This window comes from Strongylocentrotus purpuratus, unplaced genomic scaffold (assembly GCF_000002235.5).
Source record: "Strongylocentrotus purpuratus isolate Spur 01 unplaced genomic scaffold, Spur_5.0 spur5_scaffold_3, whole genome shotgun sequence".
In the NCBI taxonomy this organism is placed as follows: domain Eukaryota; kingdom Metazoa; phylum Echinodermata; class Echinoidea; order Camarodonta; family Strongylocentrotidae; genus Strongylocentrotus; species Strongylocentrotus purpuratus.
The window spans coordinates 54,478-80,781 of NW_022145609.1; the positions used below are offsets into that span (position 1 = coordinate 54,478).

The following is a 26,304-nucleotide window of genomic DNA, read 5'->3' on the forward strand; positions in this document are numbered from 1 at the left end:
CATTCATTACTTTCTTATTTCTACAGGAGCTGTACAAGCATGACAAGCTACTAGACCTGAACAAGGCATACACCAATGATATTCATTCCATGGCCAATGCATATGGTATAGAGGCAGCATCCAAAGCTATCATCAAGGTAACATCTTATTCATTTTACATAGAGAGAGAGAGAGAGAGAGAGAGAGAGAAATGTGTATAAATGTTCTTTTAATTATTGTTATGCCTACGCCACTGAAGGTGGTGCTGGAGGCGTTATGTTTTCAGGTTGTCCATCCATTCTTCCCTCCCTTCTTCCTTCTTTCTCTTTAACACGATATCTCAATAACTTTTGAGATATGAACTTCAAACTTAATGATAGTATGACTTATATTAACGTGGGAAAATAATCTGATTAGATTTTGGAGTACCTAGGTCAAAAGTTACAGAGGTCAACTTATGAAATTCCAGGTAGCCTCGTTATCGCGATATCTCAAGAACCGCTAGAGATATGCATATATGAGATATGCAAATCAACATAAACTTTTCCTTTCTAGATGTTCATCATTTTTCTTTCAGATATTTTTTGTTAATATACTAAAAATCCAGTAAGGATCCTTCACTTTTTATATATCTGGGCTTACATCGTTTTTTTCTTCTTTTCTGTTGAACAGTATTTTATCTATCGTATACAATTTTTAGTTGCATAGTGTATTCTTAACCCATTAACACAGAGTTCTCTAATCCCTGTAGGCTTAATACATGATCTACCTACTTCCTGTAGGCAATAGATTAATATTTTTCTAGGAAGTATATGATGTGGTTTGGGGCAAGTCATTTGGTACTTTGCTGTCCAGTACATCACAAAGTATTGTAGAGTTCTGAACATTATATTGACATCAAATCTGTCTTTTCTTTTCATATTTTAGTCTGATAAAAGCTCAAGTATGGCTACTAACCTGACACAACCATCAGGTGAACACTGAAATCTTAGATGTGGTTTGTGATGTATGGTACACAAGCTTGGACTTCCTCTTTCAGTGTTCACCAGGGGTGATAGTGAGCACTAAAAAAAAAAATAGGTTTTTTGTTTTCCCCTCAACCACGCCCCCCCCCCCCCCCCCCCCCCCCCCTTGAGTAAAAAAAAAAAGAGGATTCGCAGGGAAAAAATGGCATCTAACAACATTTCCCCCCTTTCGAATAAGAAAATTGGGGGAAAAATAGGGCAAAATAGGGAAGAATAGAGAAAATAAGAGGGAAATCTGGAAAATCTGGAAAATCAGGATAAAATAGGGAAGAAAAAAAAATTGGTAAAAAAAAAAAAAAAAAAAAAAAATCTGGATTTTTTTTTTTTTTTTTTTTTTTTTAAATCGGGAAGAAAAAATCGGGAAAAAATCGGGAAAAATAAAAAAAATCGGGAAACCGATTTAAATCGGGTTTTTATCAGGCCTGGTTCACTAATCATTTCTAGCCCTTGTATTCTTGTCGTCTTTATAGGAGGTACGTGATGTATTCTCTGTGTACGGCATCACGGTAGACCCTCGTCATCTCTCATTGGTTTCCGACTATATGACCTTTGAGGGTGTGTATCGACCTTTCAACCGGATCGGTCTGGAGTCCAATGCCTCTCCGATACAGAAGATGACGTTTGAGAGCTGCATGAGGTTCCTTAGGGAAGCTACTATACAAGGTGGGTACAGGCTGGGCAGTGGAAGAAATACAAAGCTCAAAAAGGCTACTTTGAAAATGAAAATATAGAACTTAAAGAGGGCTGCAGTGCTCACAAAGCTGTCCTTTTGTTGGGAACATGCCTGTCACATGGGAATTTACATTTGAGTCCCTGATGTGATTTATTTTTCACCTTTCATTTGTTTTTTATTTCACTTATTGAGGAAGAACTTAAAAGCTAGAAAATGTTAATTTCTTGCTATAAAAGAAATCTGAAGAAAAATATTGTTGGCCCTTTTCAAAACTAGGTGTTAATTCAAAAGTTGTACAGGAAAGAGCATGAACAAATATTTGTGTTTAATTATTATTTCAATTTTTTGGTCTTGATTTTTTTTAACATAACACCTTATTTGTGGTATTTCCAGACCATTAATTTAACGATGCATAGTCGTGGGCTCTCAAGAGGAATTTGGTACTATTTGAGTGTTTACCCAATAAGAGGTGTTGTCAATCACCAGGATTAGCCTTCAGTTCTATGACCAACAGACCTTATGTAATGCCCAGCATTTTCCACCAATTGCCCTGTAGGAAAATATTATCTTACATTCCCTCATCCAAAGAGTCTCTGAGAGACTGGGGGGTATTTCTTGATGGGACCACAGGTTTGCTGTGTGCGAGACTTGTTCACCCATTAATGGTATTTCCACCAAGTCTGGTGTCAGTAAATTATGGCCACCTGCACATGGAAACTGATGACCATTGGTTTATGATATATTTTGTGTTATTATCTTTTTTCAGGTGCTAAAGATAACCTGCAGTCTCCCTCTGCACGGCTTGTAGTAGGCAGAGTAGTCAATGGTGGAACAGGATGCTTTGATCTCATACAACCTCTCAAGTAGTACTCTCTCTCATCTTCCAAACATCAACTGAAACGAGTCAACATTCAAATCTGGACAACTCTGATCACGCAGCTTCCTCTTCTATTGCATGGCTACCAACATTTGAAATTGTCAATAAGAAAGTGACATGACAGTTAGGTGTTTTACGAATATCCAACCGCCACCTGACGAGTACGCTATAACGCAATGTATTGTGTGTACATTACTCAATACGCTTGGTTTGTACGCATCTGGATAGCCACAGGACAAGGTGATCTTAGCATGCAAGACTGTGTGTACGTACTGATGTACACATGCTTGTAGTGCAAATAGCCAACCACATTCATATGAGTTAGCCATTGCGCCATGTATTCTTTGCACATTATTCTATGCGTGCATGCTATATTTGCACCCATAATCGTAATTCATGAAGGTGCATTTGTAATTTCGTACAGAAGGTCTGAAATTTGTAATAATTACACATTTCCCTAATTGTTGGCAGCTGTGCTATGATATGTGTTCTTCAGTTCAATGAATGACAGACTTTCTGAAGTTTTTCACAGTATTTGGGCTACCGATATGCTTTTTTTGTGCTCGTTCATGTATGAAGGTTTTTTTTTTAAATGTTAGCGTAAATGTTATACGCTTCACATCATTATAACAGAGAGAGAGCTCAGGATCTTGACACATACAAAAATCTGCTGCATGGTTTTATTCTTCAGCGTTTTACCGTGTATATCTGAGCCTTTAGACTTTCGCTGTCTTTTATTTATACTGTTTCACTACACAGTTTGAATTATTTTACCATGAATTGATAAATTTTGTTTTCTTTCAGTAGATGTCCTTAAAGTGTTCTTTCTTGATCAGTAGTCATGTGAATGGCTACCTTTACATGAATCAAATGATTTCAATATGAATATAACCTTTTGCTATGGCCAATATGATGTCTTCTTGGTGAAACATACGAGATAAAGGAGAGATTGTTCATTTTATTAGTAGATACAACTGTAGTTAAAATGTGTAAAGTAAAACTACACATCCGATATATACCATGGTTAATTGTACATCTGTATCATGCATTTAATAAGTTGTTTTAATTTTTTATTCTTCTAAACATTGACTAAAAGAATAAATTTTGTGTTTCCTTAATGAATATTAAAAATAATTTGACACACTAGTGTTTTCTTTGCTGCATTTCATGAATTCATTCAGTATTTAATAATGCAGAGAATATGTCATCTGATTGGAGTCAGAAGGGTGTTAACTCATATACTTTCACACAGACCTTCTAGCTCCAAATGATGTGGTGTTAGATGCAAAATGTCATCCAAATACGAGATGTAGATGGCCCTTAAACCCATTAGTTAGGCCTTTAAAAAAAAATGTTGTACTGCCTTTTGCGGCCGGCCCGGAAATCTTAAAATCTATGGTCGGCTTTTTATTTCATTTTATTTTTTTGACCGTTTTTTTAGAAAAAAATATGTATTAAAGCATTCAAAACTGAAAATTATCAGCCCAAAGAGGGAAAAAGAGAAAGAAAAGAAGAAAAAAACAATAAGGACCGACCGACCCAGGGTAATACAACATCTTTTTTTTAGGCCTTATTCATGTTACAGGGAAAACCCAATCATGAACTTAAATTTGTTTCTATAAGTAGATATTTTATCCGTAACGTAGAAAGCATAATAATTTCTTCATGTACTGCATCCATTTTTGTTTCATGAATAAATTGCGTTTGATCCCAGGAATTTTAAAAATGAAAATAAGCTGTGAAATCCTTAAATTGGCAACACCTTACAAGATTTGAAATCATCGATGAAAATTGACAAATTTTTAAACAACATTCTTGCACTTATATGTTGTTTTTCTGAGACATTATTTTCTATCAATAATGAATAGTATAAGGAAAAAAATATAAGAAAGATATTTTGTTGCCAATTTGAAGCTAAAGCTAGGGTAATGATTTCCAAAGCTCTTAGGAAGCGCATAAAGAGATGTTATTTTATAACATATTATGCGCTATGTACAAGAACTGAATATTATTATTATTTGATTAATTTAGCCCTAAAAGATATATCCTGTAATGGCCCTATATGACCTTTGAATGAACTTGTGTCCCATACACTCTGTATTAGTGCCCTGTATCTTTTACGAGTTCATCTCATCAACACCAATCACTTTGAGAGGTTATTGTGAGGTGAAGGTCATATCAACATCAAACACTAATCATGGATTACAAACAAATACCAGGTTTGTTGACAACTAGGGTGACGGACCTATGGACATGCAGGTCATTTAATACAAAGTACTCTCATTATTGATATTTCCAGTGAGTCTATAATGGTCTTAAAATTAGGTTAAATGAACATATTTTGGCCCATATGTATGCATTACATGCACGATGTTTTGAATGAGTTAAATGTGGACCTTAATCCATTCTTTTGTTTAATCTGATTTTAGAGCAGTTTTGTATTTTAATTTAACTGATGTATCCCATTTAATGTTTCCCACTTGCAATCCCTGAGTAGTACGCATTTTATGTGTGACAAAGACTTCCCTTTCTTTAGCATGTGTAATGTTGATGAGATGTCATCTGTATTTAATCAAAGCGGTGTAAATGTTTGAGTGGGCAAATTAGTCAAATATTACTAATAGTAAGCAAATAACTAACGTTGGTGAAGGTGATGGGACAAACTATTACTTCCGAGGCGATCTGGATGTTAGCTATCTTTCCGAAGCAAAGCTGAGGAAAGATAGCGTATACATTCTGATCGACGAGGAAGTGATAGTTTGCCATCGCCTGAAACCAAAAGGTGATTATATTTTGCTTTATATTCCACATCTAAAACAATTTAACTACAAAAAGAAAAGGACGTGTATGCATCTACATGAAAGACACCAGGCCCGAATTCACACCTTTAATTCACACCTCACAGCTTTAATTGCGCTCATTGGTAATGCGCGCTTAATTACGCCTGTTTTAGTGCACTTTTGGATAATCTTCAGTGAAAGTGTGTTGCCCTGTGTAGATAGTACCTCTATCTTCAGTGAAAGTGCGTTGCACTGTGTAGAAACACAGTGTAACAAACTTTTTGCTTCTCCCATAAATAATGGGCGAACTATCTTTTATCACGTGATTTACTTTTGACCAATCGTAGAGCAAGATTCTTGTGGAATATAATGCCTTATATCATGTAAGATAGATTTTTCTGTAAGTTCTCCGCTTGCTTCAGATTTCTCTGTACAGGCTTTATACTTGTGTTTACTTCAAGGAATTTGAGGTAGGCCTACTTGTATTTGAGAAACACAGATTTGGTTTGTTCACATTTTTCCGTAGTAATCTGAGATATTGATGAGACATATTGCATGTTCTTACAGTGAAAGATATATATGGAATATTATTCTATTAATAGATACACACAGTATAGAGCATCAATCAGGGTGACTTAACCAAGACTAATTGCTGAGATTAGGAAAGCCAATACTTTAATTCTATTCAAGATGTCTTTGAAATGATCCATTAGACATGATGCATGCCTTTCCTGTGGCATTTTGATTGAGGTAATTTTAGTGGAGCTCATCTAATTCATCATAGGGGATCAGTGTACAATTGGTGCACCCTATAATAGCACAGAATAGCAAGCCTGTGCCTAAATAGTCGTACAAAGCAAGTCTGGGATTCCCAGCAAATGTCTTCCAAGAAAATATGGATCAGAAATCAATTAGTTGTGTAGAAATGTAAAGGATTATAATTTCCTTTTGAGTAAGCTTTAAGGGAATACATGAAGTATTTGTATTGTCAGTTTTGTTTTAATATCATTTATAATGACAACAAATGACGGATGGATGTGATTTATTCAATTTTATTGACAGAATTATGTTCAAAATGAAAATAAATATTTCTGTATTTATAATACAAAGCAGCCCATATCTTATTAACACATTAGATTAGCTTTGGTTTTATATATATACAAGGTGCCTTCAATAAAAGGATTTACATAGTAGTGTGTGAGTTACTCAAGAAACGGGAGTGAGAAAAGCAGAATAAAGTAACTACCTTTAACCTATGTCATTGCGGTTCATACAAGACTTTTGTCTGAATTCATAAAGGTGGTTTAGCCATATATTACCAAATTACTATGGGTAGCCAAAAGAAAGAGAGAAAAAATATAACAAATGAGATCGTTTATGAAAAATAAATGCAAAAAAAATGTGTTTATTTTTGTTGCCTGAATTATGATCATTTCTTTTTGCGGTTATTTTAGAAATCCAAAATAAATTTGTGGTTCAGACCAAGGTTTATATTCAAACTATTTTTGTGAATTTGCAAATTATGGCACATTTCAATTTCAGTCTCTTCTAGAAGTTTAAGATACACTATCAAAATCAATTTACAAAACTCAAGGCAGTCTTACATGTACAGCATAACGGTGATATTTTGACCATAGAAAGAATAAATGACACACGGTCTATCCAAACTTTTCTCCAAAGTAATACTGGCTGCAAGATGATGAAACAGGTACTGCATGTCGTGCGATTCAGAGTTGAAAATGGCACATCTTACAATAAGTTTCTATACACATATATTTACCAAAGTCATGTTCATATTCCTACTTCAAACACCACAGACAAAATATGACCTGGCACAAACCTTTTTCCTATCTCACCAATGAATGTTTTGAAATACACTCTGCACTATTCAAACACACAGGTTAGTGTTGTGAATGAGATGTTTAGTGTCATATAATCCAAGTTTCAACACTAATTTAATGTTTTAAGAATAGTATAATTTTACTGGCATCTTCAAATTTCCAGGAGCTAACTAAAGGTGTTTTAAAACATCAACCTGTTTACCTATATCCAGGTGTATACAGATACAAGACATAGGATATGCAATGTATCAGTGCTCCATGTTTGGAATGAACAGGTGGAATTGGAGTGAATCTTTACTCATACACTGATCATTTGAAATCCTCTTACAATTATCCCACAGAAAATGATCCGCTAACATTCAGACTGTCCCTATTTTAAAAGTTTCATCTTCACTGTTCAAATGAGTCTCTTCATCTTCTCTCTGTCATCATCTCCTTGCTTCCCTCTGGTTGAATTTCAGCTGTACGGTTGGACCTCCGTTGACAGTGGGGGCGCTATGACTATCCACATTGTTCCTCTGTGTATAGTACTTGCTCATCTCTGAGCTAGCTCGTCTTTCACCTTTACCGCTCTCTCCTTTGCTTCCTTTAGCTGACTTCTCTCTTCTCTGAAATCATACAAAAATAATTTATTGAAATGATTATGTCACTTTTTTTACTTGAAGGCATTGTATACCATTTGTTCTTCATCAAAGACCCAAAATACAAAGCTCAGCAATTCAGTTTAGGATTGATTGATTGATCATATAATCAACTGTACGTGTCGTAACTCTGTGTTAAAGGACATAAGTTAGCACCCTTTCGGCTCCAAACTGACGATATGATCTACCGGTATTGCAAATTAACAATCAATCACCAACTCATCTTTATGTTACGAAGCCCTGTTTATACACATCAAAATTGTTTTGAGTAATTGATCTCCTTTAACCCATTGAGTCTGAGATTTTATTCCAATAGGCTTTGTAACAGGACAAACCCAGTTCCCGTAGGGTTAAGATATAACGTTAGTGTCTGTGAAATTTTGCTGATGACAGGAGCAAAACTATTTCTGTGAGATATCGTTTATGCAATGATTTACTCATGCTCCTCGCATTTTAGATGTTCATTACCAGCTCCATTTTGCATGCTGGTATATTCATAACCTAACAACAAATTGCAAACTTCATTAAAATAAAAACCCTTGTGAAAATGCTAGCTAGCTGATACAATGAATGGGAAATGTAGCTTAGTTTTCATACCCTGAATTGGTTGAGTGTTGATATATTAGCTGCTGGTTTAGGTGTGATCAAAGACGAGAGTTTGTAGTAATCTAGAAACGTCTTGACCAGGTTCCTTCCTAGCTTCATGTCTGAATCATATCGTCAAGGAAACAATGCACATTAATAGAAAACAATGTGAACAACATAATGTGAAAATCTTAAACCATGTCAGAAACACAGCTGTAATTAACAGTATCGTCAACAGCAATGTTGTTCTGATCATCTTTCCCAACTTTTTTCTATTGTGAAGAAATCTCTTCAAATGAGGGGAACCCCCCCCCCCCAAAAAAAAGAGCGAATAAAAATAATTAGAACAACAACTGCCACGATAACAATTTGCTCAAATTCAATCACATTCAATCACATTCAATTCAGCAGCTCACATCAATTATTGTCATTTGTTATCGACAACATCTTTGTTGGGTAATAATATGATTGCAAGGTCCTCAGGGAGAACAATATAAATACTAATAAGGCTACCCTGGGTTAACAACACACATTGTTGTTGTTGGTGGTGTTGTTGTTGTTGTTGTTATCATTCTTGATAAAGATGTTAAACAAACGCTCATAGAAAAAATAAATAAACTGAAACTTGCAGTATAGTGTATCTAAACAATTCAGTATTTTCCATAGGGGGAAATGTTGCACACAGTGTTTGGTGTCTCAGTTTTGTTGCTATATGCCACACGTTGAAATAGTTATATGTCATGGCGATATCTATATACATATAAATTTGTAATTGAATTACATACCATATCAATAGATAACACACAGTAAAGGCTGCCTTTCCAAATACAATATATGATCTATCCAAGTCCAATCTATTTTCTTTTTTCTACATTTTCCATTTCTCTACTGTCTCCCACTAAACACAAAAGAGTAGAAACACTTATATATGCTGCTTATATAATTATGTTGCTATTATTACTGGCTTGGTTGTATCATAATAGGATATTGATTGCATTTGTATTTACATAGCATGTAATTATGAGTGATAATTCATTGTGAAATTGACAAAGGGATTAAAACTGTATTCCATCTCTGAAATGGATTACAGTAATTACAGATGAATAATTAATTTTCATTTAAAATTGACTAGACACATGGGTATTGTATATCTTATCTTTTCTCTTTATTTCAACCTATCTTTCCAACTTTCTTTCTCTCCCTATCATTATCCATCTATCTGTTTGCTATCTCTCCATCTCTCTCTCTCTCTCTCTCTCTCTCTCTTTTCTCTCTCTCTCTTTCTCACAATCCTGATCCGTATCTCTTTCAAACTACCGGTACCTGTTTCCTTATCTCTCTATTGCTATCTTTCTCTCATTCATTGTCTCCCTCTCTATTTCTTTCTCTCTGTCTATCTATCTCTCTCTTGCCCTCTCTATTTCTTTGTCTCTCTCATACACTGAGATACACACAAACCACACATGCTCAAAAAATGCAAGAATAACTGACAAGTATCAATTACCTAATTGGACTTGCAAAAAACAATAGAGCTTGCTCAATATTGCATGTCCAGTTGTATGGAGCTACTTTATGAGTAATTTCATTGGGTAAATGATTCCTGAGTAATTGTTGTGTCTCATCATCATCATCATCTCTCGCTGTGGGTCGTCATCAAGGACACACTGCTATCTGTTAATATTTCTACCTATATAATAATGGCAGCATGACTGACGAGACAGCTAGCTCATGGGGAAAACTCTTTGTTTACATTATGTCTGGGTGAACGCACTTTTCACACCAGCCATCTATCTGTTTGTTTTGTTTTGCACAGATGGAGATGATATATACTGTAAAGTACAAGCATCATTGGTAGCCTGGGGGTTAATTCTCCTAAAAGACAAATTTTATAAAGAAAAAGATTACCTATTTTTCTTTCTGGAACTGGCAAGCAACACTGTTGTAATGGAGAAACAATTTGATTTTACATCTTCACAAATTTGATTTATTTTTACACATTTTTTCTATATATCTGTAAAGCGCTTAGGCACATCGTCGGATGGATGTATTGAGCGCTATATAAACACGGAATATTATTATTATTATTATTATTATGTATAATGCTCCGGTTGATATTAATCATGAATTAAGTTATGATTCATCCAAATCGTAACTTGATTTACTTAATCTATCATAAACTACATCCACATATCCACACTTTCGACAGCATTGGCAATGATATTAATGTACATAAGTTAAGTTGGAATCGACTTGAATCAATTGAAACTATTTAAAAGATAAAGCCCAGATCATAAAACAAAGTGAGAGACATAGTAAAAGGATACAACCATCTTCATCATATGGGACTACAGTAGATGATGAGTTGGGTGTGTAGCAGAAGAAGGACACTTCTAGAGTGTAGCACAGAGAATTCTCATCCAGGATTCCACCAAGGAAACGACGTCCGGTTCCTGCCTTCACGGAATCACGGTTGAATGATGTATTCATCTGAGAAAAAAAAGGTATTTTAATGAAACAAGAAAATGATTTAACATTCTAAATGTTAGGTATTCATAAAAGTGTGAATAAAGTCACGTCTATCTCAATAAAATATGCATGGATGCTGTTCACAATCTCATCAAAGGTCTAAAAGAATTTTTAAAATTATAGAATCATACAAAACATCAATATGAATTGAGGAAGTTATATTGGATCAAATATGAAATGAGGAAGTTATATTGGATCAAGAAAAAAAAGTTAATAATTAGGAAAATGTAAACAAAGAATGTAAACAAAGCATGAAAGAAACAGGGATGAAATATAGAGAGGAAAAATCAAAGAGATTTGCAAAGTAGATCAACGTTCTGGAGCTTTGGGAAGAAGATAAAATGCTATACTGTAATGTAGACTGAAAAAGTGTACTTAAATAGCCGAGTATACAGGGTGAGGTGAAACGATTCAAGATTGATATGATATATTTAAATATTACAGGACCTGGAAAACATAAAGAAAGATTCAAATATTGATTTTAAAAAAGGTAGAGGAAGAAACTCCATTACTCCATTAATGTCAAAGGGAACATAAAGGAGTTTCATCAAATCAATAGAGCATTCTAAGATGGTGAAAAGAAAAGACAGATGGGGAGGGGTGGATGGCAGGGTGAAAGAGGGTGGGAGAGAGGGAGAGAGGGAGAGAGGGAGAGAGAGAGAGAGAGAGAGGGAGAGAGAGAGAGAGAGAAAGAGAGGGAGAGAGAGGGAGAGAGAGAGGAGAGAGAGAGAGAGAGAGAGAGAGGGAGAGAGAGAGAGGGGGAGAGAGAGAGAGAGAGAGAGAGAGAAAGAGAGAGAGAAAGAGAGAGATTGAGAAGGGGAGATAGGGTAGGGAAGTGAAGATCAGAGTGGGAGGGAGAGATAGGGGTAGGGAAGTGAAGATCAGAGTGGAAGGGAGAGATAGGGGTAGGGAAGGTAGGAGAAGTAGGAAAGAGGAAAGGTAGGAGAGAGGAAGAAGTAGAGAAAGAGAGAGATACAGATACAGAGGGAAAGATACAGGAGAGACAGAGACAGAGACAGAGACAGAGAGACAGAGAGAGAGAGAGAGAGAGAGATATTGAGGGTAGAGATCATAGAAGCAATGCCAGAATAAGGCAAGTAAAGGAGTGCTCCTCTGACCATGCATAGACAAGATGGACACAGAATCAGAACCTACGGCAGGTGAGACAAAACATCAACAGTTCCGACACACGCAAAATCAATGTTTGCCGGCAACCTGATAGCCCAGCCCACACTAAAATTGGGGCGCGTGAGGCCGGGAGGTGAATCCAAATTGGCATCACCTTACCGGCAATTAGCCCGCTACGCCTCCCAAAATACGACCAGGGAAGATGCGCTACCCTAGGCCAGGTTACTAGACATGAGTTTATGGTGGAAAGGAATTGAAGGAGTGTATCCCTACCAAAATAGGTATCATCCATCCATAGCGGTATCTATGATGCCTCGGTTTGATCTCATTTGGGTCCGTTAACCCTGTTAACCTAGAGCCATACCAGGGAGGAGGGGGGGGGGGGCAGAGAGGGCACATATAGACAAATATGTTGAGTGAGGGTGTATGTTTCACACCCCAGGGCTGGTAGAAGGGGTGCGTAGTATGATGAAGTAAGAGGGCTTGGATGCAAGTAGAGTGGGAGGCATAGTACTTTGACTAGGTCTCAATCGATGACCAACCATATTTGGTTTGAGATTCATGTTTCAATGAAAGTGAGGAATAATAGCAAGATATCAGCCTTTGGCATGAAAGATCCAGCTCTATACGTAATGCAGAAACGATATTGGACAATTTGAGACACAATGCTACTGCACTCTCCTCCTCTACCACATTAAATGCCATGAGATATTCAGCCAGATTTAACACACTCGCTCATTCCCTCTTTCAAAGCTTTAATCTGGTTTTTATTTCATTTCATTTCATTCTACTGATCAGAGGAATCTGGTTCAAAGGCTTAAAGAAATCCATTAATTAGTTTTGTTTAATTATTCTAGAGTTAATCATAGTTCAATCCGAGATCCATCTCAGATTAAGCTACATGTAAGAAAATCTCTCACATAATCTTAACATGCCCTCATTTGGATACCTAACATGCATTTCGAATGGAAGCCTTGATATGAAACCACTTCATAAATTTGTTTTAACAATCAAGAAATACATGAAATTACATGAATGCATTTACTTCACATGACCTGTACACTAACTATTTAAATACAAAATACAAGAATGTATGACTGTAACATTCATTACAAGGCAAACAATTATTTGAATTCATAATTAAGAGCTTTCAGTATAATGATAATGATAATAGCCTAATAGTCCACTCCAAATTTTATTAAACCGAAACGGAAATTCTTTTTGCCCAATTGATCGTGAGCCCGGCAGCCACTGAGCAGCGCCAGATCGACGTTGCTCTATCCTTTATTGTTGAACGCCAAACAAGGTAGCAACAACTCCCATCTTTTAACGTCTTTTGGTATGACGCGGCCGGGGTTCGAACCCACGACCTCCCGGTTGTGAGGCGGACGCTCTACTGACTGAGCCAACACTCCGGTACGAGCATGAGGTAGCAATTTGTAAAAAATCTGTAAGAACTGGTAAAATGTTGCAGAGTACTTGGAAGTAGTTCCAGTATAAACTGGTTTAAAACATCGCTAATTATCGCTATCGATACATTTTCAAATGGAATTTGTTTTTAAAGAGTTTACGGTGGATTACACAAACTGTAATAAGATCACAGTCAGAATCATTCAGCCCTTTCTCCCTCTCTTTCATCTAAAACAAATGGATAGATGTGAACCAATTTCAAGGCCTCTGCGTACTATTCTATCTTGCTGGAAATCACCCACACAACATGAAGCACTACAAAAGCAACAGGATTTCAGAAAGTCACCTTAAGAAAAGAAGAGATGAAAAGAGAAAGTTTGTTGAGAAAGAATGAGTCATGAAAGTAATGTGACGTTAATGAGTTTACTTCCATGCAACAGGGGGGTCTGGTGATTAATCCATGCGAGCCATCTCACCACTACGTTTTAATCAACAACATACGCGCCAACTTTTCTTCTAAGACAAACAAAAAGGAGAAGGAGAAAAAAATGTGAGAATCTAGATGAGATGGAGAGGTAGATTCTAGCATCGGCACTCACTTTAGGAAATTTACACCTCAGCGAACAAACCACCTTCTACTTGAATCTTATGAGTCATCATAAGGAAAGGTAAACTTTTCATGAATTATGCAATAAGATGGAAAAGCTTTGAAATGAGTGAGCACCATAGCTATCTGTCATCATCGTCATCTGAAGGGGGTACTTTGAAGGTAAGATCTTCACCTACCATCAATACTATGTAATACTTGGAATGCATCAAGGATTGCTAGACTCGCATGAGGTGTACATTTATGCTCGAATAGACACGACCTTAAACTTTTGGCTATGACTGTAAGAGGGACGGGAGCTATGACTGTGAGGGGGACGGGAGCTAACGCAACCAGACGTACAAATCACATCCAATGAGTCAAACTGATCTCAGCCGTGACGTCGATCAGTATGCCTCTCATGAATATTCATAAGGATCGACCGGTGGCGGCGGCCGGTGTGCCAGGCCGAGGATAGCCCTCAGGATGCATAGTGAAGGAAGCACTGAATCCTAATTAGCCATTGCTAAATGCGGCCCACGCAAGACCCCTCCATAACCTTGGACCCATCTCTTCATCCATACTCAAATCAAACTTCTATATCTCCATAAAGACCCTTTTTCTACTCTCTTCAATTTTTTTTCTCTACAATGGTTTTTAATTCTTGGTGTTGAAGTCTATATGTCTCATGACATCACTTTTCTCTCTTTCGTAGTCACTAGATTCACATAAGTATATTCTTTAAAGTAAACTGAATATTCTTCATTTCTTTTCCTCTTTACCTGTCTGTTAAAAAATCTTCTGTTCATGTGAGATGCCTTCTCCTGCATCAGACTGGGTCAAAGTATGTACTATTCAATCAAACTCTAAAATCAAACTTTTTCTCCATCACAATGTTTTTTGTTGTTACCTTGTTTTTTTCTTCCCTCTCTCTCTATATTTTCTTTTCCAGAATAGTACAAGCCCCTTCTTTCTCCCCCTCCCCTCGATGTGTCTCCTCTCTCTAACTCTCTCTCTCTCTCTCTCTCTCTCTTTCTTTCTCTCTCTCTCTCTCTCTCTCTCTCTTTCTTTCTCTCTCCCTCTCTCTCTCCCTCCATCCCTCCCCTCGCTGTCTCCTCTCTCTCTCTCTCTCTCTCTCTCTCTCCCTCCCTCCATCCCTCTCCCTCCTTCTCTCTCTCTCCCTACCCCCAATGATTCTATTCTCCCAATCTCCAATCTCTGTTGATTGTATCCACCTGACTGGTTCTTGTTCTATTCCTGTAATCTGATTTGTTTCTCTTAATCAACTCATGCCTTCATCATGCTCCCCACCGCCCCGCCGCCCAGCCAGCGCTGAGCGTACAAATGTCAAGGTCATATACTCACAAACTCTACAGGTGATTATTCCTTCACTACATCTTGAAATAAAACTTTCAAATCTCTTATTCTTATCTCACAGCTTAAGCATCCTTCTTCAACCCTTCCTGAGCTTCCATACTATAACACTACAGATTATCTTTGTAAGAATAAAATATATCAGAGGCATGTATGGCCACAATGGCAAAGGACTTTCAAAGAAACTTGATTCTTAGAGTGTTGCAAGGTTAGAAAAAACTTTCATAAAATTTGCCTTAAAAATCTTTTTATAAGACTTTGAAATGTTTATAGTAAAATAATTGTTTCAGGTATGCAAATCTGTACTCACCTCACCGAACATGCAACATGATTGAAACAATATCTGTTTTCAACAAGGTGTGTGGTTTTGTGTCATTTTGAAGCACACACAATTATGATGGAAAACTTCCATGAACATTTGAATATGCTTTCTGCTCTAAATACATCTCCCTCCACCCCCCCCCCCCCCCCCCCCCCCTCCCCCCCCCCCCCCCCCCCTTCCCCCTTCCTCCTCTTCCCTTCCTAACTACAGAATGAAAAGAAAGAAAAAATGCCTCAAATGCAAAAAAATATTATTGGTTTAGCATCAGAGTGAATTATAAGACAGGACACATTTTTTAAATCTGCTTTGTGCTTAAAAACATTCAAAACTGTGTGTGTTAATGGTGAAATAATGAGAAAAATTGAGAAAAACCCATAGGAAATGTACATAAAAGGAAAACATAATCATCTCCATCGAGTAAAGGGACCATTGCAAATGACTACAATTTCAAATCAAGCATACATTTGTATAGAGCTTACCATTGAAAAGTCGTCAGCGTTGGAGCACATTAGTTTAGGAAAGACGGCCTGTTTCTCGTATCTTACTGGATCATCATAAACATTGCCATACATAAAACCATTCATCAACGTAGAGTGAGCATGGATGTCAACGTAGAAATCAACCACTATATTCTGTATTGAAAGATAAAAACAGAGTACAAACGTCAGTACTATATATCCATTAAAAGAAAACATTTAATTGATCTTTGGATTAAGAATAGCATCTTTCTATAATAATAATATTGTAACGAAATCGTTATTTACATTACCTAGCCTTTAGAGGGCGTTAGTTATTGTAATTGTTTATTGTTATTGTAGATGTCGCTATGGTTACGTCGCGCACTGCGATGCGCGTACGTGGGGTTAATCTTGTGGGCAGTTTGTGTTGAGCTGCCGTAGAAGGAAGTTGTGCCTTAATTTGTTTGGAAGTTCAGATTATTAAAGTTCTTGGAAACATTACTTGATCTGTAAGTGCATATTATTTCCTGTGTTGGTAACTTAATTTAGTTAAGTGATTGTAAGCTGATCTGAGAGTGTCTGTTGCACAATATATTTTTGTGAGAACGTCGAGTACAGAGAAAGAGCGGGTTCTGACTGAAGAAGTGACGCTACCCAGAGAGTGAGAGACCCGTTTTCGTTACATTGGTGGCTAGCGGCGGGATTAAAACAGACACGAGACACGGTACTCGATCAGCATACGGCAGAGCTGATTATCAAAAATAAGGTTAATCGAGCATTAGCTCGACACGGCAACTCCTCACCGGCTTCAACACGGTGGTCTATAGCACCTCCCTGCTTCAACACACGTCTATATAGCACCTCACCGCTACAACACGGCGGTCTATAGCGCCTCACCGCTTCAACACAGCGTTCTATAGCACCTCACCGCTACAACATGTACACGGCAGTCTATAGCACCTCACTGCTTCAACACAGCGCTCTATAGCACCTCACCGCTACAACACGGCAGTCTATAGCACCTCACTGCTTCAACACAGCGCTCTATAGCACCTCACTGCTACAACACAGCGCTCTATAGCACCTCACCGCTACAACACGGCGGTCTATAGCGCCTCACCGCTTCAACACAGCGTTCTATAGCACCTCACCGCTACAACACGGCAGTCTATAGCACCTCACTGCTACAACACAGCGCTCTATAGCACCTCACCGCTACAACACGGCGGTCTATAGCACCTCACTGCTTCAACACGGTGGTCTATAGCGCCTCACCGCTACAACACATCGCTCTATAGCACCTCACTCCTACGACATAGGGCTGATAGCGCCTCATCGCTTCAACACATCACTCTGTGGCGCCTCCACACAACAACGACGCAGAAAGCATCAGTGTTTGGAAAAAACATTGTGGTATGGCTTCTCAGAGACTGACTATAGAGGACGAGGTAGAAGTCCTTGCAGCAGAAGTGCAGCGAGGCGACGAAGATCTACGTCGGTCCAAGACAGAGATTCAGTCACTATTAGAACAGAATCAGCTTCTCAGACTGCAGGTAAGAAGGCTGCATATCGATCAGTCTCCTGTAAGTTTCCCTAACCAGTCCCAGAGTGGAACACCACCCACTGCTGGTAGACGGGAACATGAGTCAACGGAGACTCATGCGACCACAATGAATGATAACTTGCTGGTCAATCCCAAGGGACCTGAATCACCAATGCATGGATGCCTAGAGGATCAAACGCAAGTGAAGGTGGCACACGAGCAGACTGCAGCTGCTGAGGCGAAGGGACTTCATGCTGCACAGTGGTCTCCAAGTAAAACATCAACAGCCGTTCGTCGGGCAGATGGGCTACGAACGGGCTTCTTACATAGGCAAGATTTGGATGCTTCAGATGTTCTTGCATCAATTCCTCACTACCAGCGACACAGGAGCGAAGTTCAAGGGGTACGGTCACCTGTTACACTGTCTAAGCCAAATGTTTCGCCCGACAAATTCGATGGGAGGACACCTTGGAGGGATTACCTCAGCCATTTTGAAGCCTGCAAGGTCGCCAATAACTGGGGTGATGACCAGGCAAAGGTTTTCCTAGCAGCAAGTCTGAGGGGATCAGCACTGAAGATCTTGGGCAGCAAGGCAGCTGACACTTCTCGGATCGCATACCAAGACCTGGTAGTTCTTCTAGAGAAGAGATTTGGCCCAGGCCAGTTGGCAGAGAACTTCCTCCTTGAACTGCGTTACAGACGCCAAGGGCCCAGAGAGACGCTCCAGGAACTCGGTCAGGCCATACGGGAGTTATCCATGTTGGCATACCCGGAACTTACTGAAGAAGCCCAGGATCAGTTGGCAAGGACACACTTTGCAGAGGCGATTGAGGACCAATCCATCAGGGAAGGGGTCTTTCGATCTAAGCCAACAACTATGGATGAAGCCATCCAGGCGGCCTTGGCAACTGATAATTTTTTCAGACTCGAAGAACAACGGTCTGGCAGGAGGCAGAAGCAGGCAAGGGCCGTTGACACTGATTCAGCAGCTACGATCAATGAAATCTGGAGAGAGCTGAAGAGAATAGATGAGAGAATCGCCAAACAGGAACGACCCATCAAGTCAGAAGAATTCAGACGGGAGAGACCCAATTCGTACAGGCGGAGAACACCAACAGCCACAGATGAATGCTATGAGTGTCATGAGAAGGGGCATTTTAGGCGTAACTGCCCTCACGCAAGAGAATACAGGAGGCCTTCGGGAAACGGGGCTCAGCCAACCCAGAGGCCCGAGGGGAGGCTGGACGGACACCAGGGCATGTAACTGACACACCTCCATCTCCTCGAGAATATCCTTCAAGGAATTACATATCTGATAAAGCACGACGTGGTCTATTTGCTGAAGTGGAGATAAGGGGAATCAAAGCAAGGTTGTTGGTAGATTCAGGTGCCACCGATACCATTTTATCTTCATCCGTGTACTATCGGATACATTCAACTAATAGGCCAGACTTGACAGAAGTGGGAGTTCGCAATGCAGATGGCAGTAGCATGGAAACGCTAGGTAGTGCATGGTTGGAGCTTGGTGTAGGAACATGCATCTTTCCACTAGAAGTAGTCTTCGGCAATACCGACCAGGTAGACGGGCTACTTGGGCTGGACTTTATGGAACCAAATGGGTGTATTATTGATCTGAAGACAAAGGAACTGCGGCTCAAGGGAGAGAGAATCAAATGTACGGATGCACGAGGAGTTTCATTTAGCTCCAGAGTATTGATAGGGGCAACTACAAGGGTGCCACCAGGTCATGAGGTTATTGTTCCAGGCTACACGACAGGGCTGCAAGATGGGACAGGTCTAGGTCTCATTGAACCTGCGGAGAGTAGCGAGCTCCTGAACAAAGGCATCATCGTTGCACGGGTAGTTGTAGAAAGGACGGAAACAACCCTCCCTGTTCGAGTCTTCAACCCAGGAAAGAAGGCATGCGTAATTCGCAGAGGTACACTTGCCGGCCATCTAACACCCATCAGCGGGGAGGACATTGAAGAAATTCCAGGCCAACCTTTACCAACAACCGATAATCATACAGTCCCAGACCATCTCGTAGATCTCTTTGAAAGAAGCAAGAGAGGGATAGACAAGGTCTTCCATGACAGAATTGCCAAGCTACTGTGCGAGAACCAAGACATTTTCGCAATTTCGGACTCAGACATTGGAAAGACTGGCCTTGTCAAACATCACATCAACACAGGGGATAGTCTTCCAATCAGACAAAGGCCCCGTAGGTTTCCACCCAAGGAGCAGGAAGAGATTGATCGTCAAATCCAAGACATGCTTGAACATGACAGAATAGAGCCCTCAGACAGCCCTTGGTCATCCAATGTTGTTCTCGTAAAGAAAAAAAACGGGTCAAAAAGGTTTTGCGTGGATTATCGTCGTCTGAATCACTTGACAATCAAGGACAGCTACCCAATACCTCGCATTGATGATTCACTGGACGCACTTGGAGGTGCAAAATGGTTTTCTACTTTGGACCTGGCCTCAGGATATTGGCAGGTCGAGCTAGATGAAGAAGCCAAAAAGAAATCAGCTTTCGCTGTTCGAGGAGGGCTATACAGCTGGAAAGTGATGCCCTTCGGGCTATGCAACGCCCCATCCACCTTTGAGAGGCTGATGGAGCAGGTCCTGTCCGGACTGCATTGGGAAGTACTCTTGGTTTACTTGGACGATGTCATTGTATTCGCCAAAACAATCGACGAAGAACTGACTAGACTGGGGATGGTCTTCCAACGTCTTCGGAACGCAGGATTGAAGCTCAAAGCAAAGAAATGTCACCTATTTCGGGAGAGTGTCTTGTATCTGGGACATGTAGTGTCCAGGGAAGGAGTGTCCACAGACCCAGAAAAGATAAGAGCTGTCAAGGAGTGGCCAACCCCTACTAGTGTAAAGGACGTCCAGAGTTTCTTAGGACTGGCCTCGTACTATAGGAGGTTTATTGAAGGATTTGCCAATATCGCCCGGCCACTACATCGGCTAACTGAGAAAGCCCACACCTTCGTATGGACTGAGGAATGTGTAGATGCCTTCCAGGAACTCAAGAAGCGGCTGTACCAATCGCCTATCTTAGCATACCCAGACCCAGAACAGGATTATATCCTGGATACGGATGCTAGTAATGAGGGGATAGGGGCTGTCCTATCTCAAGTGGTAGATGGAAAGGAACGAGTCATATCATATGCTAGCAGAGCTCTGAACAAAGCAGAGAAGAACTATTGCGTTACCAGAAAGGAGTTGCTCGCCGTCGTAGAATTTTTGAAGAAATTCCGACAGTACTTGTATGGGCAGAAGACTACGGTCAGGACGGACCACGGAGCATTGCGATGGCTTCTGAATTTCAAAGATCCGCAAGGGCAGATGGCCCGCTGGCTTCAAGTGATAGCTGAGTATGATATCGAAATCATACACCGAGCTGGTCGCTCGCATGCCAATGCAGATAGTTTGTCAAGACGGCCTTGTCCCCAGTGTAAACGGGATGTTGAGGAGTCTGCAGGCTTCGAAGTCCAAGCAGGACCTAGAAATGGCCGTGCAGAGGTAAATGCGGTTACCCTAGCACCAAGTATCACCAATGCACACCTGAACCAAGAACAAACTGAAGATTCATCAATCAAGTGGATCTTGAACGGCAAACAACAATCAAAAGACAGGCCTGAATGGTCTTCAATGGCATCAAAGTCTAGTGTCGAAAAGTCTTACTGGAGAATGTGGGATCAACTAGCTGTCAAGCAAGGAGTTCTTCACCGAAAGTGGGAATGTGATCAAGGTCAGAAGATCACTTGGCATGTTGTCCTCCCAACCAAACTTCGGTCAGAAGTCGTGAAAGAGTTGCATGGTGGGAAGTCCAGCGGACATCTAGGGATGAACAAAACCATAGCCAAAGTTCGCATGAGATTCTACTGGTACGGAATGGATGCAGACATACGGTCCGTAGTTCGACAGTGCAACGTCTGTGCCTCCAAGAAGTCACCAGCTAAGAAACGGAGGGCCCCCTTGCAACAAGATACGGTAGGAATGCCGATGGAGCGTGTCGCCATGGACGTAGTTGGACCGCTACCCGAGACGGAGAGAGGGAACAAGTACATTCTGGTTGTAGGGGACTATTTTAGCAAGTGGATGGAGGCCTACCCAATACCAGATCAAACCGCTGTAACGGTTGCAGACAAGTTTGTAAACGAGTTTGTTTGTAGGTTTGGTGTTCCTGAAGTATTGCATTCGGATCAGGGCCGGAATTTCGAGTCTCGCGTCTTTAAGGAAATGTGCGGCATCCTTGGCATTCACAAGACACGCACCACCCCATACAACCCAAAGTCCGATGGACTCATTGAACGGTTTAATGGCACTCTGCTCAACATGATCTCAATGATGATTGAACCCCATAAGCGACAACGAGATTGGGACGAGAAGTTGGCGATCGCAGTGTTTGCCTACCGTAGTGCTCCCCAAGACTCCACAAGGGAGACACCTAATATGCTGATGTTAGGGCGGGAAGTGCATTTGCCAATAGACCTGACCACAGAGGCTCTAGAGGACCCCGAGGAGCATGATGTTGAGACAGACTACGGATACACCTTGAGGCAACGCATGCGGGAAGCTCACGAAAGGGCCCGTAAGAACTGCACTGAAAGTGCTAGGCGGCAGAAAAAGGATTATGACTCCAAGGCAGGGGGTAGTCCTTTGGCAGTGGGCGACTTTGTGTGGCTCTACAACAAGGCAAAGACCAAAGGCTTGTCCCCGAAGCTCCAGAGGAGGTGGGAGGGCCCTTACTTGTTAATTCGGCAATTGTCAGATGTTACTTGCCGAATACAGGCGAAGAGAAATGGAAAGATGAAGGTGGTCCATGTTGACAGGTTGAAGCCGTACAAGGGGGAACCTCTTCAATCCTGGTTAGAAGCAAGTGAAAGCAGGGACGCTCACGGAAATGAGCAGGAGGCTCCTAGCCAACTGACACAGCATATGGACATCGAGGACTTGAACAGGGAAGATTCCCAGCCTGTCACACCCCCTGTTCCGGCACCACGAAAAGTTCCGGTCCCACCCCCTAGAAGAAATCCGTCAAGGAAAAGAAACGAGCCTATCCGCTACAGTTATTAATTAGATAGTTAACCCATTGCAACTATATTATCTGTGATGAATGATAATCCAGATGATCTCGATTTTGTGTTAACCTGATGTCCTCTGTGTCGATTCTCTTACAGTAAGCCAGTATGCGACATTCCAGGGGGAACGTGAAGTGCTATTCTTGCGGTCATTACTTCTCCCACAAGAGAAGTTTGGAGAGACACATTCAAGAGAGACATCGAAGAAGGGAGGAACACAAATGCAGAGGGTGCGACAAGTCTTTTTTTAGGAAGGACAACCTGACGAGGCACGTACAGAGTCGACACGAGGGGAAGACAACAGAAGACAAGCGGCAAGACGCGCCTGTGGTAACCCCTGTAGCAGCAAGTGAGCTGAGTATTCATGCTTCGAAGGAAACACTCTCTTCAGAGAACGGGAATGCATCGAGGCCGACCGGTAAAGATCTCAGCATGCTGTTAAAGGAGAGGGAAAGTGAGACCTCGTCGGTATCGTCAGAATCAGAAGCTGAGGTGGAGGACTGCCCAACCCCAACGTTTCGGAAGATCCAGATGGGAAGGCCAATGCAGGGGTTGGATCTGCGACGCACTCTTCCGGGCACCCCTCTGCAGGTAGAAGAGAGGTCTTCCTCAACACAGTTCTCGGGGGGCAAGAAGCTCTTTCAGGAGGAAAAGTTACGAGAGTACAGCGTGGTTTTCCTGCATGGGTGTGAAAAGGAAAGTTCGCCGGCGCCTACAAAGTTGCATCACCTCGCATCGGATCAGTCGCTAGGTTCTCCGATGTCCGTACAGGAGCTGGAAAGGGCCCTGGTCGGCCGGGTTAACAGCATTACTGAAGTCACCACAAGACGATCTTTTTGTGACGGGATTCTGGTAGTGGAGGAAGAGATCAGGACCAATTACAGTATTAACTTGAAGGCTGGAGCAATCTTACCAGAAGTTTAACTCATACATGTATATCAATTCAGCTATCATTAATATTGCAATTACTTGGAAACCTGTTTTCTTGTATGTATTTTATGCTGCAATTGAAGTTCATGGCGGAACTCATTTATATTCCTCTTATAGTGATTAAATTTTCCTTACATGTAACTATTGATGTTGTTGTTGTTTTTAGTTTTCACGGCGCTATCATTGAAAATATGAATATTTACGCCAGAATGAATTCCTATGATCTATTCCACCAAAGATGATAATGCGTGTGTATATATTACTTGTACATAATTCTTACCTCATGTTTAACTGCAGGCTTATTCGAGGATAGTGGTACTGCGTACATACTGATAGTACAGGTTGAAATAGTTTAAATTTGGAAAGGACTTGATCTTTTCCCACTCTTGTTCTTGTACAATTATATGTAATTATTGCTATACGTGAAAGTATTCCAGCGGATTTTTCGGCCTTTAATTGCAAAAATGTATTTATAGATGTTGTTCGCAGGACAGAATGATTAATTGAAATAAATGTATAAAAGTTTTATCTATGTAATTTTGCCTCATTCTTGCCAAAAGCATGTATTAAGACGATTTTGTGTTTTTGGTCAGAGGACTGCCCAGACTTGGGGCGGGGTAGTGTAACGAAATCGTTATTTACATTACCTAGCCTTTAGAGGGCGTTAGTTATTGTAATTGTTTATTGTTATTGTAGATGTCGCTATGGTTACGTCGCGCACTGCGATGCGCGTACGTGGGGTTAATCTTGTGGGCAGTTTGTGTTGAGCTGCCGTAGAAGGAAGTTGTGCCTTAATTTGTTTGGAAGTTCAGATTATTAAAGTTCTTGGAAACATTACTTGATCTGTAAGTGCATATTATTTCCTGTGTTGGTAACTTAATTTAGTTAAGTGATTGTAAGCTGATCTGAGAGTGTCTGTTGCACAATATATTTTTGTGAGAACGTCGAGTACAGAGAAAGAGCGGGTTCTGACTGAAGAAGTGACGCTACCCAGAGAGTGAGAGACCCGTTTTCGTTACAATATCTTTCTAGGCAATGGATGTCAACGTAGAAATCAACCACTATATTCTGTATTGAAAGATAAAAACAGAGTACAAACGTCAGTACTATATATCCATTAAAAGAAAACATTTAATTGATCTTTGGATTAAGAATAGCATCTTTCTATAATAATAATATCTTTCTAGGCAATATACATGTACATTAGATGCATTATCATAACACCTTTTCAGAATTAAAACTTGTCTTGATTTTTCACTTTAATCTGATGACTGTTGAATTCTCGAATTCATACAGGCTTAATACAGGAACTATCTGGCTCCCATATAGGCAATGTGTTCAGATTGTTAGTGACGCTATTATGACTTCATCATAAGTCATCATTTGGGTTGACTAGAAGTCTAAGAGAAGATTTTAAAACTATTAATTCTCCCAGAAGCCACGATATCAATGTACCAGAAAGCATACAAATAGCCGGAAGCATGAATGTTTATGCTGATAAATGGGTGATATTCATGCAAGATTTTTTGCAGGTTATATTGGATAGCTTTGTACTGGAATGTCCATGTAGAGAGCTGAAATGGAAAAGGCAATTAAACCTAAACAATTTTTCAGTAAGCAAGTGATAAGAATGCAAGTTTTTTGGAAGTTTAATATTTGATGGTTCTGTAAAGTATGTATATTTAGATGGCTAAACCATAACAAGCTAGTTAACATACCGGGTTAGCATTCATATCAACTAGGAGCTGTTAACAAACCGGGTTAGCATTCATATCAACTAGTAGTTGTTAACATACCGGGTTAGCATTCATATCAACTAGGAGTTGTTAACATACCGGGTTAGCATTCATATCAACTAGTAGTTGTTAACATACCGGGTTAGCATTCATATCAACTAGTAGTTGTTAACATACCGGGTTAGCATTCATATCAACTAGGAGTTGTTAACATACCGGGTTAGCATTCATATCAACTAGGAGTTGTTAACATACCGGGTTAGCATTCATATCAACTAGGAGTTGTTAACATACCGGGTTAGCATTCATATCAACTAGTAGTTGTTAACATACCGGGTTAGCATTCATATCAACTAGTAGTTGTTAACATACCGGGTTAGCATTCATATCAACTAGGAGTTGTTAACATACCGGGTTAGCATTCATATCAACTAGGAGTTGTTAACATACCGGGTTAGCATTCATATCAACTAGTAGTTGTTAACATACCGGGTTAGCATTCATATCAACTAGTAGTTGTTAACATACCGGGTTAGCATTCATATCAACTAGGAGTTGTTAACATACCGGGTTAGCATTCATATCAACTAGTAGTTGTTAACATACCGGGTTAGCATTCATATCAACTAGGAGTTGTTAACATACCGGGTTAGCATTCATATCAACTAGTAGTTGTTAACATACCGGGTTAGCATTCATATCAACTAGTAGTTGTTAACATACCGGGTTAGCATTCATATCAACTAGGAGTTGTTAACATACCGGGTTAGCATTCATATCAACTAGTAGTTGTTAAC

The 26,304-nt window shown here is 40.0% G+C and overlaps 2 protein-coding genes across 3 annotated transcripts in view; one reads left to right on the forward strand and one right to left on the reverse strand.

Annotated features, from left to right (window-relative positions):
• The window catches only part of LOC115928631 (DNA-directed RNA polymerase I subunit RPA1-like), a 37,297-nt gene extending 33,305 nt beyond the window's left edge, over nt 1–3,992 (forward strand). Inside the window, exons 32-34 of the mRNA XM_030996163.1 lie at nt 27–137; nt 1,475–1,667; nt 2,444–3,992. Coding sequence (XP_030852023.1) covers nt 27–137; nt 1,475–1,667; nt 2,444–2,544 — 405 coding nt within the window. The 3' untranslated portion in view covers nt 2,545–3,992. The remainder of the gene's footprint in view (nt 1–26; nt 138–1,474; nt 1,668–2,443) is intronic.
• A 2,378-nt stretch (nt 3,993–6,370) lies between these two features.
• The window catches only part of LOC115928632 (cytosolic carboxypeptidase 6-like), a 71,675-nt gene continuing 51,741 nt past the window's right edge, over nt 6,371–26,304 (reverse strand). The window contains exons 10-14 of one of the 2 annotated variants that reach the window (XM_030996164.1): nt 25,568–25,587; nt 16,227–16,379; nt 10,726–10,888; nt 8,414–8,523; nt 6,371–7,783 (exon numbers count right to left, since the gene is read on the reverse strand). In XM_030996164.1, the coding sequence (XP_030852024.1) occupies nt 7,604–7,783; nt 8,414–8,523; nt 10,726–10,888; nt 16,227–16,379; nt 25,568–25,587 (626 nt within the window). In that variant the 3' untranslated portion in view covers nt 6,371–7,603. The remainder of the gene's footprint in view (nt 7,784–8,413; nt 8,524–10,725; nt 10,889–16,226; nt 16,380–25,567; nt 25,588–26,304) is intronic. The other variant, XM_030996166.1, reaches the window with a different exon arrangement.